This window comes from Syngnathus acus, chromosome 5, assembly GCF_901709675.1.
Source record: "Syngnathus acus chromosome 5, fSynAcu1.2, whole genome shotgun sequence".
NCBI lineage: Eukaryota > Metazoa > Chordata > Actinopteri > Syngnathiformes > Syngnathidae > Syngnathus > Syngnathus acus.
The window spans coordinates 7,387,534-7,408,313 of record NC_051091.1 but is presented as its reverse complement, the minus strand read 5'-3'; the positions used below and the strand labels follow the sequence as shown (position 1 = coordinate 7,408,313).

Here is a 20,780-nt window from a genome sequence, read left to right as displayed (position 1 = left end):
ATGGCAGCCTTTGCAAGCGTCATTTATGCAGCACATTTCTGCGAGGTTTGTACTGAATATTGTGAATAAAACGGCGAGTATGTTTTGGATTCTTGATCCATTACAACAAAATGACATTTATAACATTAATTACATCACGAGCTAAATGGCGAATGCAAGCCATATGAGCTGTCACTTCATTAGGCCCACCTATGCATGTACATAATGACAAAGCTTAAACAATAATGCGACCAATAGGCAAGACTCCAAAAGTAATTAATTTAACGCTATGTTTCTGTAAAATATCCTGTGTTCCGATGTAGATTATTAATTAAGTGTCCCATAAAAAATATATATATTTCCAATGGGGCTGCAATGTACAATGACATTGAGAAAAATATATTAACATTGATTTAGAATTGGCGACCGTTTGCCCATCCCTGCTTAATGTAGACACTTGAGCCATGACAACAAAGTGCCATACAGCATGTAATGTTAGCTACACATTAACCAAGCAACAGCTAAATAGAAGATGGGTCCAGAAAGATACGTATCATTCATTAGATACTTTTAGCAGCCTGTGCATTTTGTATTTACCTAATTCACATTTTGATACCATCACTATTAATATCTTTTAATGCAGTAAAACAGGATAAAACTGTTTCATTGGTGTTGATTAATGGGATAAATCAAATATACTACTTTTTATCTCACGTTCATACCTGGTAGATTTTTAAAAAAATGACAGGTAGAAAGATCGACTGGCCAATAGCGTAGCGTTTACCTGTGTGGCCCAGCTCCACCTCTGATTGGTTAGTAATTATCGCTTTTTTTATGACGTCACGTAGGACCCCGCCCTTTGGCTGAGAGGAAAGCGTGAGGAGGTGGCTTGTGGTGGACAGAAGCGCGCGGATCTCGGTCACCCGACAATCTTTTGCTGTACCCCGCAGGTAGGGCAGACTACCGCCGATACTTTGAGACTCTTTTAGGCTGGGAAAATGTTTGATCAGTTACTGACATGTGGAGGTAGCGCGTGTTGGTTTCACTTTAATTTCTGCACGGGGTTTGGACGGAGCCCACGCATACAGTCGACTGTATAAGCGGCTTTATTAATCCTCAAGTCTGCTGACATGGTTTCTCTGTAATCATGACCTCGCGTGTGGTTTCTACTGTTGTCCGGCATGACCTCGAGTATCCTTTATTTGACTTCCCCCTTATTGATAAAGCAAATTTGCAGCTTGTAGAAGAGGTGCAAGAATTTCACTGGTAGTGCCTTGTTGACAGGAGTCAGAAATGAACCAACAGGAATTCCATGCCAATATGCAATTTGCAGTTGCATGTCATGTTTGTCACTGGCTATTAAATAAATGTGTAGTTTTTGCACCAATATGACCCTGGGTACCTGATAGACAATATTACTATATTCATTTTTTGCACAACAGAAATTGAAAGGTTTGTTTACATTCCAACATAGGTAGCAAAAACCACTCTCCTATTTATAGAATAAACATGTCATAATCATCAAATATTTGGATACCTGTCAAAGAAGTGGTCGTGACGGAACATATCTGGAGAACAACAATAGAACAGGGAGGCTTTCTGCTTTTGGAGCTTCCGGTTTTCATTATTCTTCTCTTCTTAGACTCCCCTTGATGACACTCACTACTTTTGGAATCGTGCTTTTTTGAGAGGGGGCGGGGGGGGTCACTTAAAAACAACACAGAAATAGCAAAACACACTTGGTTATCCTTTGATGCTGGTTCTCAACTTCTCATGAGCAAACATGAGATTTTCGAGATATGACGACATCATAGTTGCAAAATTCCAAAATAAAAAGCACAACACACACCATGTGCTCTTATTTCTTGCCCAGCGTAAATCTGGCCCGTGGCGTAACTCGACTGTGGAGGTGGGTTAGAACCCATCTTGGCAATTTTGCAGATGAGTGCAGCACAGCGGATCTGAGAGGGAGGGCTCAGCCGTTGTGGTAGTGATCACAGCCGGCTTAAATCAATGCCAATCAAAGCAGCTCCTTATATTCCCTTTAGATATGACACTAGTTGCACACTAGAATCTCAAGATGGCACAAGCGGATCGGAAAAATAGCACTCTATAATATATACAAATAAAAACAAAGGGGCGTGGCCTAGTGAGTGACATCATCAACCTGGGGTCAGTGTGATGGCAATATCCCTTGTGATCAGTTCAGTCTTAACATCTCCATGCTCTTTGCGAGTCCTTCATTTTTGTGTTTGACTGTTTGTCCCATTCAATAAACGGCTAAATGTGCATCGGTGACTGTGCCTTTCCTTTTCTTTTCTTTCACTTCACTCGAGGGGCGCCATATCCAAAACTCGCTCGAAAGTCAAATTTCCGCTAGCAATTTTGTCCGATCAAGTAGTTTGTGCTACGGAAAAATCACAAAACTGTTGTTTGTCGAAACTTGTGTGTACATATAAATGAATTCCACAGCCCTGTAAACCATTTCTGTTATGTCAGGCGAAATATTGGACTAGTTTTCAACACTATGTAAAATTTCACCATGCTTTAGTTACATAGCCATTTTACAGAGCTGTCAAAACATGTAGAATTGTAATGACATTTCCGAGACGCTGAATGAGGAAATTAGTCAGGCAAATACTTTAACAGCAAATGAGCTTCCTTCTAAGTGGATCTGCTTCCAGGAAGGGACTCATTTAAAACTTAGGCATGCTTGAAACCTGGCAGCAAGCTTCCTTGCAGTTTGATAATATGCCACAAACAACGTGTCACATGTGCGCCCGGATCAACATTTGTACATGCATCCGTGCAAGTTGGCTTTTTAATATTTGCTTTGTCTGTCGGCGATGTGATATGTGTAACAATGTTGTTCTCAGTCAAACAGCGCACACGTCATTGTGTTCTTGTTATTGTCTATGTGTGTTTGTCTCTTCTGTCCATGCTCATCACAGGAATGGGAAACCAGTGAGTACAGTCACTCTCTTTGTGTCCACCTGCAACAAGGCTGTGTGTTGCATGTCGTTTATGTTGGACTCGAAGACTATTATTTTTGCCGTTGTGGATCTTCTGACCTCAAGTTTCCCCCCGATTGCAAGCGACGTGCCTCCACCCACAAACTAAAGGTCATGTCACCACAGGACATGATTAATTCTCTCATGATACCCGCATGTGTCTCTCCTCTTCTTTCCCACATTTTCAAAACTATTTTACTTTCAGTTTGCACTAGTTATAAATTGTAGTCTATCTGCTCCTCAGTTTTTTTTTTTTTTTCATTTTTAAATTGGCTCTAAAATAGAGTTTAACAGATTCCAAAGTAAAATGACAATTCACTTTCATTTCCTCTTTTTCTGGTTTCCTGTCTTGCAACTGTCAGTAGGTTCTGAGGATTTACACACAAATATTATTTCAAGCAGCAGTATCAGGAACAAACAGAAATGGAGAGACGAGGGACTTAAAACGGCATCATCAGTTTGTGTGACTGCGAGTCTTCTGAGACGCTATGTAATGTGATTTTAACTCGCTAACATGCTGCAATTGGTGCTTCATCCGCGCGAACAAGCTAATGGCACACCTTAGAATGACATCTCATTTTCTGTTGCCGGTATGTGACGTTGTAAATTGCTTTACCACAACATTTTCAGTATTAGCAAAACTGAGGTTTATGATGCATTTGAAATCGAAAAGGTTTTATTCAGCGCGGGCCATTAGAAGAAATAAAATCATTTCTCACATTTATATAGCTGCACTTGTCACAATACTTCCACTTTAATCGTGACTGTAGAAATGTCATGGGTTTCATATTTCATTGAAAGAAACTTCCTTGTGCAATTAGTATTTTAGATGCTTATCAAACGTTCACTTCTCAAGAGCATTGTTTCAATTGTTCCGACAGCACGCCCTGACTGACAGAACCCTGACAGATTGCTGTGCGGTTGTTTTGGATGACTTGTGCAAAGTTCAAATTGTGTATAGCAAACACACAAATGGTTGCATAGAACTTAGTTCAACAAAGTGACCGTAATATTTGCATCACAGGTGCCACCTGTTGTGAGACACTAAAGCAATTTGGACTCTCAAATACCATCGCGGCTCCGTTTGGGTTTCTATGACGACACATAGAAGCTCCTGGCCAAGGCAGCAAGCGGGCCACCCAATGTGTGTGTCACACACGTGAAATATGTAAACCTCTGCTAGAATATACTCCATTCATGTCTACTGCCAGATCATTGAAGACAGCTTTGCATTAATCACCGCTCGATTCCACATGAGCTAATTGGAGATGATTTACGGAGCTATTTCCTTGTAACAAACGGAACGTTACATCATCTTATATGGCCCGACAGGGAAGTAGTTGCTGGCAGCAGGAACAGAGGAGGCGTGAGGAACGCTGATATGAACTGAGCTATTTTAGTCTGCCAGGTCTTGAGTTCGAGACACTTTGAGGGTTTATATGATGATGTCTTTGGCAGCCTCTCGCTCAAACCGTATGACGGGGACAGACATAGGAATGCTAAAATTCTGTGCAAAGAAACAATTTCTTAAGAAATGCTATCTGAAGGTTACTTATTAACTGTCATAAATCCCAATTAGGCAATGAGTAAGTGTCTGAAGTATATTCATAGTGAGTGGATTTTTCCAGAAATTGCACAAATACCGAGGTGTCCCACTTTTGATGTTCTGATGGACAAAGTGATACATTTCATTGTCACACTGCAGCAAGTATGTCCTCCAACATACGCCAACTGGCAAATCCAGGACAAAAAGCCCAAAAATCAAACTATTGACAGGACAACAGCACAATGCCTCCAGAGCAAATTCATCCATCACCATCATCATCGGTAGTCTCTTTGGTTACCTTGCTTTAACCACAGTTGGTTTAAGATATTTCATGGGACTGATGATGTCACATGAATGACATAAGACACACAATCACAATTTCAACTTAACAGACTTCAAAAAACTATTTGGAAGTTTTTTGGAAATCAAGTTTTTTATTTTTGAGACATCACTTGCGAACAGTTTGAATAATAATGATCACTTTTGTTTCCCCTGCTCCTCTTGTTCTTCCGTAGTCACGTTTCTGACCGGAACAACAAGAAGATGCCGCTGGGTGACGACTGCCATAGCTGGAAGAAGAAGACAACGGACGTGAAGGAGCATTATGACTTCAAAGATATCCTCGGAACGTAAGTGCGGTTTGTGATTTTATTAACTTGAAATGTTTCATTGTTAGAATTTAGCATACTGTGCCAATGATATTGTCAGTTTGTCTGCAATCTCAACGTTTCCACACAGAATTTTTATAGATGCTATGGACTGGTAGAATCCACAAAATGTCATTATTCCATAAAATCACTTTTTAATGCAATGGTATGTTGACTTCCAAGTTATTTTACTTAAAATCATTTCATTGGATTTGCAGCAGGTTCATGTCCCTGCAGTCATAAAAAAAAACGGGTCACTAAATCAAGCTTATGATGTCCATTTTATGACACCGCGTGATGACACAATGTCAACAAAACCTCCGCAAAGAGTCACATGAAGAGCCTGTCGCTCTGTAAAGAATTGTAAATGGAACTTGAGAAAGCCTCTTAAGGAAATGCAGTTAACTTTAAACTGTTATGAAAGAGCCATGACAGCTCTGCACCCTGGAGCCGACCGAGTAAGACACGTCCGTGACAATAAAAAATGAACACAATATACTTCACTTAGATAACTGTTTTGGTTGGGCTGCTACGTTGAATTAGCATAGATTGTCCCGGTGTATCCAAATGTTTTCCGAGGGACTGTAGATCAACAGAAAAATTCACAAAATCAAAAACTTGTCTACCCGCTACTGTCACCCGTCCTCCACGCTTTCCGCTTGGGAACTAGTGTGAGGAATGCTCAAATTCAATATATATATTATTTATCAGTATGACTTGCTAAGGGGACTGCCATATTGTCACACTACATGTAGAACATTGAATACAATTTGATCTCTCAACATTTAGGTGAAGAAGAGACATGAGGTGAACGGAAGGCCACTTCACGAATGTTATGGCATTTATATGAATCATTTTTTAATTACTCTCATTTTAGCACTTAGCAGTGCATGACATCATTTGCTACAGACACTGCAAGGTTAAATATTGCGGTATGAGAGGAGCATTTGGCCGTGGATTACTGCGGGGAGTGTGTGAGTCAATGCGTGTGTGTCTCATTTGCCCTGTTTGCTTTTTTTTTTCAGGGCATTACAATCTATATTAAACCTCTTAAGAGGACATTGTGTGCGTGCGTGCGTGTATCATCGTGAGGATGTGCTTGTTGTTTGGAGTGGATGCTGGGATCATCTAGCGCTTGTCATTTGGAGACTCTGAACTCATCATCTGCATCTCAGAGGCCTCTAGTAGCTAATAATGCAGTTTCGTATCCATGGGAGGAAAGGGCCTACTTAGCTATACAAGACAATTTTTCAAAGCGAAAATGTAATTTGGGTCTTCCAGCCATGGAAAAAAAAAAATCACTCAACGCTGTGTGACAGTTTTTCTTGAAGGTAATTTAGTTTATATTTCCAAATGATACAGGTTCTCACCCCCGAGGTACTGGCCCTCAGCGGCTCAAGATCTTGCCGGTATTTGATTTGGAACTTGTTTCTCCTCCTTTTTTTTTTTTCTTATTACTTTGTCATGCTTACTGATCGTCACATCAGTATATTTATTCAAGATATTTGCTTGAGGTGTTTTTTTTTCCCCCCCACACACCCATATCCCTGTTTGACTAGGATTGTTCTGTGTGGGCAGTAGCTGATACAGAAGTGAAATTCAATATTGTTTTTGTGACTATATTGAGATAGGGAAATCATTTTTAGTAGACGAGACTTTAGACCAGATGGAAGCAGGTCTAAGTTGTGGCGCAGGTGGTGTGCGTGTCTGCCAAATTTTCAAAAGAAGGAAAACTTGAGCTATGTGCACAGTTAAATCATGCTAGGATTTGTGACCCCTGCTGTATTTTGTTTCTTGAATGAATGGCATTAGTGTATTGTTAAAATCAACATTCACACAATCAACATGGGCTTTAAACATTGCCTGGATCTTTTTCCATCTCGCCCTTCATTGCCATCCCCCAGCTCTCCACCGGTACCCGCTCGGTTCCAGGAGCTTGTTTATGGGACGAATCCTGGCTCACCGTATTACTCATCACCCACCGTGTGCCACCTTCATTCGCTATTGCCGGATTGTTGTCTTGGTAACAACTGGAGACACTTTCCAGAATGGACTCAAACAGTCACTATGGAAACAAAGTTTTTTGATTCGCTATTGTGTGCATTCGGAGACTGCAAAACTCTCGCTCACATGCACGGAAAAGAACAGCAGTAAATACAGTACACTAGACGGCACGCTTTTGTTTTGGTAAGCATGTTGCACGGAGCCTCGCTTGACCAAACATTCGTATAATTTGATCATGTTGCTGGCATGAGGCATATGTGAAGACATGCTCTAAGGTAGTTACACTGATTGTAGAAGATTCTATGTTCTAGAATGTTTCTGGCAAAGGAGAGAGAGCAAAGCATTAGGGAGCGACACAGCCATGTGATTAACAACCCAAAAATAATCAAGTCTGAAATATTGTCAATTAATTTGTTCAATGGTTGAACTGTCACCATCAGACCATTTTTATGATGTCAACGTTTGAAGTAACATTTCATGGAGGTATACGATGAAATTACCCATCGTATGAGTGGATACGACACATCTGTATTCAAATAAAACTACAAACTTCAATTCCAGTGTCATTGGGACATTACTTTGACTCCCGAGTTGTCGCCTCATGGTTTTGTAATCAAAACAGATGGGGATTAATAATGCACACAGGCACTGCAATCAAATCAAATCCTCTTTGGCCTTCTCGGTTTTCTCTTTGCTGTTATTTATGTTAATCTGTTCTTATTCTGTTTTCGTGCGTCTGTGACTTGGGAGCCGAGCTGTTCCTGGTTTGACACCTAGTGTGATGTGGAGGCTGCATCCTCGTGTCCTAGCGTGGAAGACATTTTTCTGCTATATTCTGCACCAAGTCATTGACCCCTGTTTGGTTGATTGCTTATGGCTGTTGCAATGTACACTGGCCCGAGTAATATTCAAATCCAAATATCACATGGATATGAGAAAAGGGTCTGGAGGAAACCATATAATGCATACAGTACACAGAAATGCAGGTTATTTAGGGACTTTTGTTTCCCATGTTTTCCTTGGCAACATTTCAAAAATGGATGTGTTTTGTGCATGTTGCTTATTATGCCGTGAGATCATTTGTCAAATCTTGAAGGTTATAGATTCACAAGTCCCATATGGGAAACAATTTATTTATGTATTAGCTATTTTTAACTTCTGTGGAGTGCTTTGTTTGATACGAACATTCAAAAGGCACTTCGAGTCGTCTGCTCATTTCAAACCTGCTTTTCTTGTCAGGGTACAACATTGTGCGAGCTGCAATTCCACAGCTACAAAACTTCCTCCCATTACTCCCACTGGCTTTGAGGTTTTCTCTACCTGACTGCACAAACAGGCCGTGTTGACATTTTAAACATGTCATTTCGAGAACAAGCGCTTGGGTTTACCCATTTACTGGATAAACGAGAACTTCATTCAGCTCAGGATACTTTGCAAAGCGCATAGGGATGGAGCAATGGGGGCCATGGGATGGATGGATGGATGGAAGGAAGTGAAGGGGAAAATGTGGAGAGAGTGACGCAATGGCCTAAAATCATTAGCCCTGATGGATCGGCCCCTGACAGTCTGTGGTAGAATGATGACACAGTGGCCTCGGCTATTGGCCTTGAGTGGTGTGCGTGGGTCACTGAACCACCTTTTTTAAATGGATTGAAAAATGATTGAAAAAGCTACCAGATTTGATTCCAGATTTCAAAAATAGTAATCAATCATTTTTTTTGTCTATAAAAAAATAATAAGATGATGATGATGATGATCGTAGCCTGCACCTAAAATTTGCTTTAATTATAAACCTGGGTTGCATGAGACGGATTGGGGATGCGACATTTCAAAACGTCATCATTTGTCATTTAAAGTTGATTGCGTAAATTATTTTAATGCGGTTGTTAACCAGATCGTTGTCACAGAAGCGACTCCCTTTAACCTTTGGGGTTCCACTCGAGAATGTTTACGAGAATGTGATGTGGAAAGTGCTGTCGGGACTATTTGGCTGTGAAAAGAGGAACCTTTTGCTCCACTTGTTCCCTCTCGGCTATTACACTGATTTCGACAACAATTCAGCACTTTGAGAGCACTCAGCTTCTGAGTACAATGTTCAACAACTCGGTCTGTTTTGTGAGCGTTTGTGTGAGACACGTATCCAAGCGTCTGCACGAGACAAATTTAGTTTAGGATCTCAACATGCATAACTTTGCATAACTTTAAATAAAGTATCAAGACTGAAAATGACAGATTTTACTGTAAGAAAGCTGAGATATAATTCAGTAATGTATTCCATCATTTTTCCTCTCTGTTCAGAACTCTTTTGCTTCAAACAAACTAGATTTCCATGCAAAGATGTCTGGATTTCGGCCATAGTACCTTCCATGTTGGTCATGAATAAACTTCTGCACAAACATTGAGTTGATGAATATGTACAGTATGCTGCTGTTCAGCTTCTTCAGAGACACCAGTGCAGCAATAGTTGCTGCTGTAATGTCAAAGGAATGCTAAACCAAACTACTGCATGTGTGAAGTGCCTTTAGATCATTTTAGAATGTCAAACCCAGATTCAATATACAGTGCTGCTTCCTCTTGAGACCAAGGCTCGAAATAACTTGAGGAGCAGTTTGGCTAATCAATGATTTCAATGGACGAATAACTTTCCAGTTTTGAGGAGCATTTTTTGAAGGTTAGTCCCTGGGATCTGATGCAATGGTTTTATTTGAAAAGAAATTAAGATTTAACAATAGAACAAATGTAAAATCTGTTTACTTTTTTTGGAATCAACATTTTTGTTTGTATGCAATACAAGAAATACAAAATTCCAGTTTAAATTGAATGTTTTTGAATCCATTGTATGGTCCTTTAAATATTCAAAGCTGCTATTTTGCTGTTCAAATCAGGATACGCACCACTTTAACTTAAGATCTGTGAAAGGTGTAGGTACTCAATCACTTCAACCACAATTCCACTCTTTCAACATTACATGTCAATCTTAGGTTAGCTTAGCAATTAGCATGGCTTCTCTGGCCTCTGTTAAATTTAGTCCTTGTCACCTCTTTGTGAGAACTTGACAGAATGTAAATTGTGGAGCTGATGATTTACTAGTTTAGGGATGAGTCCACAACGTGTTTGAAGCTAGCTGAAGCTTGTCGCGAGCTAGCTACTGCAGCGTAACACCTAGCTAGCTTGCCTCGACTACCCAAAAAGTCCCAAGGTGACATTACCGCATTGCATTAATCCAGCAAAGCTCATTTCCGCAATTCAGAAAAAATCAAAAAAATCTGTGATTCCAAGTTTAGCTATTCAATTTTAATGAGGCACAAATTGCAAATATTGACTCAAAATTGTGAGGTTAAACCACTTATTTCAAACCTTGATGATTCATTTGTCACATCGTCTCAATCACACCCTGATGGTGGCTTATCATTTTAAAGGAGCCAATGGCGAGCCTGGCTTACATTCGATGACAACCAGTGAGCTGGTGCAATTAGTTCCTTACACAAAAATGAAAAGCGGCATGCTACTTAATGCATCCTCAAGCGTTAATTAACAGAATTTATCTGATTGCAGCCATTTTTCTGATTTCCAGAAAATCTGTGTGTGTGACAATCCTCCCGCTACATGGAAGGACCTGTGAAATTTGTCTACAAGCTTTTTTTAGTGAGTGTCTGAGAGCAGGAGGTCTGTTTTTGTTACTTTTATTATTCATCGTTTGTGTGAGATATCTGAATCAAATGAATTCACAGTAATCGTTAACAAGGAAATTTGGACTCAAAAGGAACAGCGGATACCTTTATGGAGCAGATGAGTCTCTCAGCATGAGAGCTGTCCCTCTTCATCTATTTTTCATCTCACTCCCGCTCTCGTTTTCTCTCTATCCAGTCTTAAATACTATATCTCCTAATTTTTTGTCCTCAATCCATTATTGGCCCACTGATGTCCCAGATAGACACCTGACCTAACCCCAAAACTAGAATATCTCTTTTTCTGTGCCTCGCTTTGACGTCACTGTCTTTTTTTCTAACATCTAAATTGCAAGATGATGCAGCTAAAACCTTCCTCCATTACAGAGTAAGAAGCATAAATAGTGTCATGGACTTCAAATTCAAAGCACAGGACAACATGTTATTCCACGTCTCAGCCAAAGCGACGAATTAGGCTTGTGGCTCTGACTCACATTCAAGCATTGATAAGTCTGTTGGTTAGCATCCAAAAATGTAAACACAACTTGATAGTGTTTCCTATCCGGTCCCGAACCAGAAAATTCATCCCCGCTTACTGCACTCCGCAGTCCTTCAGCCCAACCCTGACCTAATTCAAGCAGAAGCTTGTATCTCAGAACAGTGCAGCTCAGCATGGCCGTGCCCGCCAGTTCCTGGAAAACACACAAACAAAAACACACACGTATGGTCGGCTTATGCACCTCCCATCTGCTCCTGGAAAAATATCCCTAAAACATTTTGAAATATATACTTGAATGGTTGATATTGTCCTCGTCAGTATTATTTATATCCCTTCTTTCCTGCTTTACAAGCTCCCTGCATATTAGCGAACAGACTTAATGATTCTTGAGGTACTCTAATCTTAAGTACAAGACATCCTAATGGAAGCTTGTTTGTTTCGCAACTTAATTACACACTAGAGTATCATAATGTATTGTTCCATAGCTTCTGTAAATGGACCTGGGAAATGTATCAATTCTTATGTTGGTCAGAATATCAGCAATTCAAAGTTGAGAAAAGGTCTTGATTTTTATTTCATCATTTTAAGACCAGTCATTTTTATTTGATTTATTCCGATTCGACCAAAGCTGTTAACAGCTCTCTTTCTGTCGTGTGGTGATTTTACAAGGCATTTTTATTTTCATTTTAAAGGGTTGAAGCCAAACAAAAGCCATTACAATGGGTGTTCACTCTCCAGTGACTCTTTTGCAATGTAAAGAATGAGGTCACACAAGCCCCATGTGTCTGTCATTGGCTATTATCACTGTCAAAGGAGATTTACACTTTTATAATACAAACTGATATATTTACAAAGGGGTTCACGGGGAGAATGACTCACAGAATTTGATTTTTCACTCCAGATGCCTGTATGGAAATTGTTAGTTATTCTCACTTTCCAATTTACATATGGAGTGATATGTTTGTGATAGAAGAGGTGGGAAGTGTGAGGCATTTCTGTCACCACAGCTTCCCATCCCCCTGTTCAGAATCAGCAAAAAAATAGATATATTTGTCAACAATCTATGTGTGTGTGTTTTTTGAAATGCTGATCCCCATTTGGTTCTGCAATGAGCTGGAGCTTATCCCAGCTGATTTTTTTTTTTTCACGCCTTGGACTGGCAATTCACGCTTATGCGCAAGTAGAAGTCAAAATCACACATAGGCTAACATGCTAACTCCCTGCTAACATATGGGGACATTTTTTTTGTTTTTATGCAGTTTTGTTGTGAAAATACTCTTGAAGTTTTAAATCAACATGTTCTGCTGATAAAAATATGAGATCTCCGAGTAAAAGAGTGATTAAATTTGAACAGCCCACAGAGCCAAGGATGGTCTTTTTGTTTCCCGGCCAGCATCCCAGTTGGAATTCTCTCAGTTTTGATTGGACCAGATGGTCCTGCACTGTCTCTCTGACCTTTCCGCAGGCAACACTTTGTCAACTGTGCAAGGCTTCTTGACCAACTTCTCAGTGGCGCAGAAAATACTTCTGCTTTGTGGTTTTTTTTTATTTGTCATGACACCATACCCAGCACGCAAATCTTTTTACTTAATCTCTACTCAAACTCTTTTGACTTTATCTTGACACAGCAGCACTGTCTGCAGATGACAGTTAAAAAGAAAGCAGAATTGTGGCAAAAAGATTTATATTTGAGCACACCCTAATATTTTTTTCTTGAACACTGGTCATATTGGGATGTCTGTAACCAGCTCGGTAAACTCAACTGACCTTTTAATGTTATTTTTTTTAATACTCCAACATCGCCTTTTTATGACTTTATTTAATTTAAATAAAAAGAAAAATCCATCCCTTGTGAGCTGTAATTGCATTGGCTGTTGCACCAAAGTAATAAATTACAATAAGGTCGTAAAATGATGATAGATTTGAGTAAAACATTTATAACATTTGATTGCAGATGACGCTAATCCTTTTTCCATCTGAAGTGTTAACCACTGTAAATTGTCGTTAATGCCGTGCATATCTGTTTTTGGGGAAAAGCGCCAAAAAGCCAAAGAAAATTATTATTATTATTATCCACGGCACTGCGCTATTGGTCGGATGATACGTCAGGGGTGTGTATTACAAGGGCTGTTAAAAAATACTTGCAACGTTTTGTCAAAGCAAGAAAGCTACCCGCAGTGTTCCCAAATGACTTCATTGTTTGTGTGAACCACGAGTTGACACTTGGCCGCTGCTCTCTGCTCTGTCAAAAGGCCTATGGTGAACATCAACTCAATCCTCCAGATGCTGCCGAGGAATGCGCAGCTCTCCACGCCGCTGGATTTGTGCCAAAATGAACGGCCTTTCCGCAGCCCTTTGACTCTTGTCCATGTGACTAGAGGGGCCTGTGGTGATTGTTGTTATGGTCAGGAAATGGAACCCGTAAATCTCATTACATGCTTTTCATTGGTGATAGGATTGTAAAGTTTATGTTGTGGGAATTATCCGCGGAACTTCGAGAAATCCAATCAGGCTGCTTTCCCAATTTCCAAGAAATATGTTTTTAATATATCTTTAAGTCTGACACTTTGGAGCTGTGCCAAAATGCCACCAGAAATGTGTGCCCCTGCTGTTCACCGGGTCATGGGAAAATGTTGTCGTGCTTTGTTTGTTATTGTTGGTTTCCTAAGGAAGAGAACAAGTACAGAAAGAATCTATAGCAGCTACTATGCAGCAGGGAGGGAAATAAATCCAGTGAGTGCACTTCAAAATGTCACAACATTGCAATATTTCTTTAGTGTTATCTCACTAACTTGAATCAATATGTAGTGCTGCATTGATTGATATTCTATTTGTGGCATTAAAGTGGTATTTTTTTGTATTTTTAATCCATGAATGCAGACTGAATTGACACAATCATATATTCATCATCAAAATGCTCTCGGGGTGTTTCAGGGGAGCCTTCTCTGAGGTGGTCCTGGCAGAGGAGAAGAGGACCCAAAGGTTGGTGGCCATCAAGTGCATCCCCAAGAAGGCGTTGGAAGGCAAAGAAAACAGCATTGAGAATGAGATTGCAGTGCTGCACAAGTAAGTTCAATAATTTGGGTATGATAAGATCTTCCTCCAATCCTCATGGAGAGTCCTGCTCAAGATGTTCAGGGTCACACAAAGGCCTCGAGCCTATTTTGTTGAGTGTTTCAAACATACTTTCTTTTAAATGTAGACAGAATTACAGATGGTTGTGAAAATGGCATTTCTGCATTGGTTCCCAAGTTATTTTTAGAGCTGTTGTTGCCTGGGTTACAGCAGACACACAACTCAAGTACTCGAGGTCCAGATGGTTGAGGGGATACAGGTGGGGATTAGAAAGCAGATCTGTTACAGTTTCGACCAAATGAAGCTAACTGATGTAAACAGCTTTGCCCTGTGGGACTTTGTGTGTACTTATTGGAGGATTTGATTACTCTTTTTTCCCCTTGGAAACATACAAAGTGGGGAAAACATGATGAAAACTACATGAAGTTGTTCGAGCCTGCACAAAAATCATAGTTCCTTTCAACATGGGTCACAGCTCTTCTCTAATTTGCTGACTTGTGCCCTCTGAGGTGCTGACAGAGGTCAGCAGATGACTCACCAGCTTTCCTTTCTTCCCTCACTCCTCAAGTCACCGTGACCAGTGTCAGCCTTAGCGACGCCGCATCCATCCCTCGCCCACACAAACACATAAAACAGCCGCTCACAAACATGCCGTTATTAAATGCGAACGTGGGTGTGGACGCGCACGCACGCACGTACGCACACGCTAGCACATGTCCGAGAGCTGCGCGCCTTTAATCCGACATTCATCCCTTCTGGGGTCCATCAATCCTCCCGCTCTCAGATAAGCAGATGGATGAATGAAGCCGCATTGTTTTAGTCATCACTGTAATCCAGCGGGAGTTTAGACCTCCAGTACAGCTGTGCCCTTCACGTCAACTGGACACTCACACTGTAACAATATTAGAACAGAATGTTAGCACATTAATTATATACAGAAGCATTGACCGGAATTTGGGGATTTTTATATTATGTTTTCTTCCTATATTGTTTATTTTTTTAATTCATTTGATTAAATAATTGGTAAATTGATTATACGTGTACTGAAAGTATTCAATTCATTTACATATACATATTTTTCCCCCCGCCCTTGCTCGTTTGTCTATTTTTGTACAATATTATATAGTACATATAAACTTTTATATATATTATATTTATTAACATTGGCTGCCCCTGAAGGAAGAGAATTTATTTGTATGTTTTTAACCAACCTTGACACTTTCCTTGCAGGATTAAACATGCCAACATTGTGACTCTGGAAGAAATATTTGAAAGTAAATCGCACCTCTACCTTGTCATGCAACTGTGAGTATTCACATATGTGTGAGTTTGGAGCTCGCGGTTTGTGCCATCTCCCACACATTGCTTGTCACATGCCATTAATTGCACTCTGTAACACACACACACACACACACACATGCATGACGCTTACTCGCGGACACCGGTGGGGAGTTTTGCCTTCACAGTACACCTGCACCCTGTCAGCCTGCCGCCCACTTTAGTGACTGAAATGTCAGGGGGAAAGAGAGGAGATGACAAAAGGGATGGATAAGGATCAGGAATTTTATTTAATTAGCCTTCAGAAACTACACATGATTGATGCGAGACATCAAAACCGCAGCTGTATAAAATGATAAAGGCAGAGAGGGAGTGTGAAAAGATAAATTCCTTTTCTATTTGAGGTCATTGTACTCCCTTGTAATATTTCTTAGTCCTCAACAATTTAAGCATGACCTGGTTGCATAGTCGTGAATCTTATTATGTTAACTGAATCAGGCCAAGTTTCAACTATTAATACAGAAATATTATCAACGTGGTTAGAAGGGTAACAACAACTAATATTTATATTAGTATATATATATTTAAATATTTCTTTGCAGCATAGTATAAACATATTTCACATTTGTGTACGTTTTAAGACATTTGGATATTTAGGTTTTAAATACTACTTTGTAAGCTAAATTATGTCGCCATCTATTGGCCATTTTGTGGTAGCAGCATCAGATTTTTTTTTTTCCCCTTTTTCGCTCAAATATTTTATATGAGTATAAAGTCTTGTTTTTTTATTTGCATGTCACACATTACTGGTCATCCAAATATGTGGGTCTCTTTCTTTTGTCCGTTCAGGGTGTCTGGTGGGGAATTATTTGACCGCATCATAGAGAAGGGCTTCTACACAGAGAAAGATGCCAGTAAACTCATTCAGCAGATTCTGGATGCTGTCAAATATCTCCATGACATGGGAATCGTGCACCGAGACCTCAAGGTTTTTCTTTTTTTTTTTAAATTGTTTTAATGAAAAATGTGTCCTTCATCTGATTGCAACACAACCCCTCCATTGGGATTTCAAATACTGCACTGTGGCCACAGAGCTGAGTTTCCAAATGATGGATTCAGGACAAGAGTGACTTAATGAAAGTTCTCCACGTCTGCTTTGCATCACAGCCGGAGAATCTGCTCTACTACAGCATGGAGGAAGACTCCAAAATCATGATCAGCGACTTTGGTCTGTCGAAAATCGAGGGTTCTGGTAGTGTGATGGCCACAGCCTGTGGAACACCCGGATATGTCGGTAAGTCTGCAAACGACCCTTGAGGGGTTAAACTATTAGATACCGATTTTTATCTTGAAATTGTAATGCAATAAATCAACACAGAAAGTGGATTTTTTTTTTCCCCCCCCAAATGATTCATTGTCTTTATTTCAGCCCCTGAGGTTCTGGCCCAGAAACCCTACAGTAAAGCAGTAGACTGCTGGTCCATTGGAGTCATAGCCTACATTCTGTGAGTGCGCAGACATTTGTTCCATGTGTTTTTGGGGGGAACCAACTGTGTCTCTTAGCAACTGTTGTTAATTTATCAACTCCCAGGCTGTGCGGTTACCCTCCGTTCTACGACGAGAACGACGCCAAACTGTTTGAGCAGATCCAGAAAGCGGAATACGAGTTTGATTCGCCGTACTGGGACGACATCTCAGATTCAGGTAGTGCACAGATTTTAAAATGTTGGACTGTTCGTAAGATGAGATGCGGTTGTCAAATGCCAAAGAAAGAAATGAATTGAGGCTTTAACTACTACATAGCATCTCACAGGAATCATCAGATACCTTAGCAAGTTTCCATACCTCGGCATCAGAATAACCTGACTCTGTAATGAATTATCTTGACAGCTAAAGATTTCATAGTCCACCTGATGGAGAAAGACTCCAGCACACGTTACACCTGCGAGCAGGCCCTGCAGCACCCTTGGTACTTCTTACAACCTTTTCATTAGCATTTAGCAACTGGAATTGTAATGAAAATGTATTCATCTTAATGCTAAGAACATTTTTGATTTTGAAAAGTCAATTCCACTTGTACTAATATAGGTACATGCACACACACAGTCAAATGCACACACACACATGTCCAAACTGATGTGTTTTCTCACTTCAGGATTGCCGGAGATACCGCTCTCGACAAGAACATCCATGAGTCTGTCAGTGCGCAGATCAAGAAGAACTTTGCCAAAAGTAAATGGAGGGTAAGACATTTTCTATTTGCATGACGACAGTATTTGTATTTGGATCTAATCTTCATGTCCCGCTTCAGCAAGCATTCAACGCTACAGCGGTGGTCCGCCACATGAGGCGTCTTCAACTGGGCACCAACCATGAAGGACCCAACCAAGCCACCCTGACGAGTCCGTGCCGAGCGCACCTTCTGCTCCCAGGGGAGGACACTCAAAATGCAGGTATAGAAGTCGCTCTTTTGATCTGAACTAAAAATAGATTTTTTTTTTTTTTGTCTAAATTTGTGATAGTGCGCTAAAAAAACACCTCGGAGGTGGTGGTGTGATGTTTGACCCTGCTTTCGTTTAGAATCTTGCGGGGAGACGGGATGCTCCCAGGCACTGGACGGGGACGGCATGGACCCTCTGTCCAGCTGTACTTACCGCTGCCATCCGACCAGCCGGGTGTGATCCCCGTGCCGCTTCACTGCCTCGTCGACCCCAGTGATTTTTTTCCATTTTTAAACCCCCTCGGTGAAACCAGAGGTTGCGACTCTCTCACACCCTCCTCATGTCTGGTTAGGAATGAGGCGTCATTACGACCTCTCGCCTGCAGGGGGAGCAAGTATGTCCAGTCTGGGAAGGAAGGAGATTGAGAAAATCGGGAAGCGGTGATTGATGATTATGATGACTAGTTGGGCAGACTGGACAGGTAGTTGGTGCTCAGACAATTCAGAGTAGAGGGGGAGGAGTTTTTCTTTCCAAAACAGGACAGAGCTGAGACTATTATTTGGACACAGCCTGTGCTTGCTGTTGTTGCTATTTGTTTTGTGCTATTTGTGCATGATCAGAAAAGAAATCCCTCGAGCATGTTTTATCTTTCGCTTGTCGTCGAGGACGGGGGTGCCATAAGCAAAAGCCTTTCCGAGATCTTTTTGCAGTCTTTTGAATGTAACGGGATATAGTACTGCAAAGTCAGCACAGATCTGTCTACTATAAAGAGACCATTTTAGACAATCTGTGATCTTTATGCAAAACTCCAATCCGTTCCTACGTAGCCTTTTATGAGATGGTATATACAATATCTGGTGTTTCCGTGCGGCTGCGACAAAGGCTTCCCCTTTGGTTTCTTTCAACCTCTTGAACCACTTGAAGACAGGGATCTTATCTTTGTCTATGGTGCCTTTAGGGTTTACAGTTTGATGGATTTATTTTGGGTGGGAGCTTCTCAAGTGTGTCTATCTGCACAGTCTTTATGTTTTATATTTATCGCATTTGTAGCTTTACAATGTTTTGTTCCCCTCGAGGTTAGCTGTGGTTATGATCTTTTTATCATATTGTTTTTAATCCAGGCAAATTGTAATCAGAGTTGATATTATACAAGCCTGAAGATAAAGAAGTATCTTCAATGTGTACTGTAATCATGTTATTTTACAAGCAGACTAAGAACTACATTAAAGAATGTCAATGCGTCATTATTTATTTCATTTCCTCACCACTCTCTTGTGTTGTAGACAACCCTGTCATGTAATCTCCAAGAAATTCAAATGCACCCCAAAAACATACATATGTGCAAAACTGTTGTGAGTATATTTGCCATGAGCTGAGCGCTAAAGAGAACTAAGCGAGATGAAAAGAAAACATAACGGTGTTGCTTCTAAATGAAAATGTTAAAGCTTTATTCAGCATTTCGTCAGCTAAGGTAATGTGGTTGTGTTTTTGGACAGTAACTGTAAAATGTAAGCTGTATTTTACAGTGTTTCCAAAAGTGAATTGTTTTGCTTCTGTAGCTTTCAAAAGTACTCCAATTGGGGATGGATAGTGAACTTAACAGAATTCCTGTTGTCATGCCAGTGTTTTATTGTGCATGTTGTCAAAATTATAAAGAGTTAATTAATCTACTGATTATTATGACATAATCAGAACCCCCCTCCAGAAATCTATTTTATGGTGTCCCCTTTTTGAAAAGTGGGCCAAAACTCCAAAAAAGGAAATAAAATTGAACATTCCTGCTCAATGAAGCAATTGATGATGACATGCATTACCATGTAGCCATGACCTCACCACTAAACTTGCTGTGGTAGGATTTTTTATTTTTCTTTGTACTGGGGGGTTGCAGACAACACAACTATATCTGCTTTCAATTACAGCATTAGAAATGCTCTTCACCGGGATAAAGGTAAAATATTAATGTGAATGTTTATCATTGAAATAGATTTGTCATACAAAGCAGTGCTTTTACCATGAATACGTTGTCTTTTTTTTAACAGTATTTTAAATTGTAAACAAAGATGCAATGCATCATGGGCTGTGGAAAAGTGGCTGTAAGTGAAACACATTAAACTCCTTGTCTATGCAGTAGCCATCTGTCCTGTTCTATTCTTTTGTCCTAATTTTGATTCAATTGGATCGTACATTGTGTGGCCAGCTGCGAGGGTGAAGCAGGTTCAAATAAATGTGACACTCGGATCCAAAATATCTGAAATATTCATTCTCCAAAAACAACCAAAATAGAAGTTGTGTGTGGGTCAATGACAGATATCTCTGCAGGGGAAGCTCTTCTTGCTTAGGAACCTTCATCCCTCTGTGATACTTGCTGAGCTGAAATGAAATGTTGTGTAAAGGTTGAAGTGACATCTGTCAGCAGAGCTCTGTCAGCACTTGCCGGAGGTTAATGTGTGTTTGTTGTCACAGAAACGGAGAGTTTCTCACCTCCTGTTGTTTTTGAGTTTCACATCAACTGAAGTTATAAATTAATGAAGAATGCCTTTGATAGTTGCCACATCTGCCTGCTTTACACATCTTGTCTAGAAGTGGAACCAGACCAAATATCCCTGCAGGGTTTTCTGTGTTGGTTTTCAGG

At 40.3% G+C, this 20,780-nt stretch overlaps 1 protein-coding gene across 4 annotated transcripts; it reads left to right on the top strand.

Moving 5' to 3' along the window:
* The first annotated feature begins 810 nt into the window (after positions 1-810).
* camk1b (calcium/calmodulin-dependent protein kinase Ib) lies at positions 811-20,278 on the top strand. Of its 4 annotated transcripts, XM_037250962.1 has the most exons (13): positions 837-929; positions 2,931-2,943; positions 5,052-5,165; positions 14,289-14,420; positions 15,660-15,734; positions 16,557-16,695; positions 16,875-17,001; positions 17,137-17,212; positions 17,299-17,411; positions 17,598-17,676; positions 17,863-17,950; positions 18,019-18,160; positions 18,288-20,278. In XM_037250962.1, the coding sequence occupies exons 2-13, from the start codon at positions 2,933-2,935 to the stop codon at positions 18,386-18,388; spliced, it is 1,197 nt and encodes a 398-aa protein (XP_037106857.1). In that variant the 5' UTR covers positions 837-929; positions 2,931-2,932; the 3' UTR covers positions 18,389-20,278. The 4 variants fall into 4 exon arrangements, with proteins under 4 accessions (XP_037106858.1, XP_037106857.1, XP_037106859.1 ...); XM_037250963.1 differs by lacking the exon at positions 2,931-2,943 and having other exon boundaries at positions 811-929; XM_037250964.1 differs by lacking the exons at positions 837-929; positions 2,931-2,943 and adding an exon at positions 2,983-3,480.
* Positions 20,279-20,780: the final 502 nt, after the last annotated feature.

Coding starts and splice junctions, on each gene's coding strand:
- camk1b (XM_037250962.1), top strand. Junction 16,696..16,874: donor TCGTGCACCGAGACCTCAAG/GTTTTTCTTTTT, acceptor TTTGCATCACAG/CCGGAGAATCTGCTCTACTA. Junction 17,002..17,136: donor TGGAACACCCGGATATGTCG/GTAAGTCTGCAA, acceptor TCTTTATTTCAG/CCCCTGAGGTTCTGGCCCAG.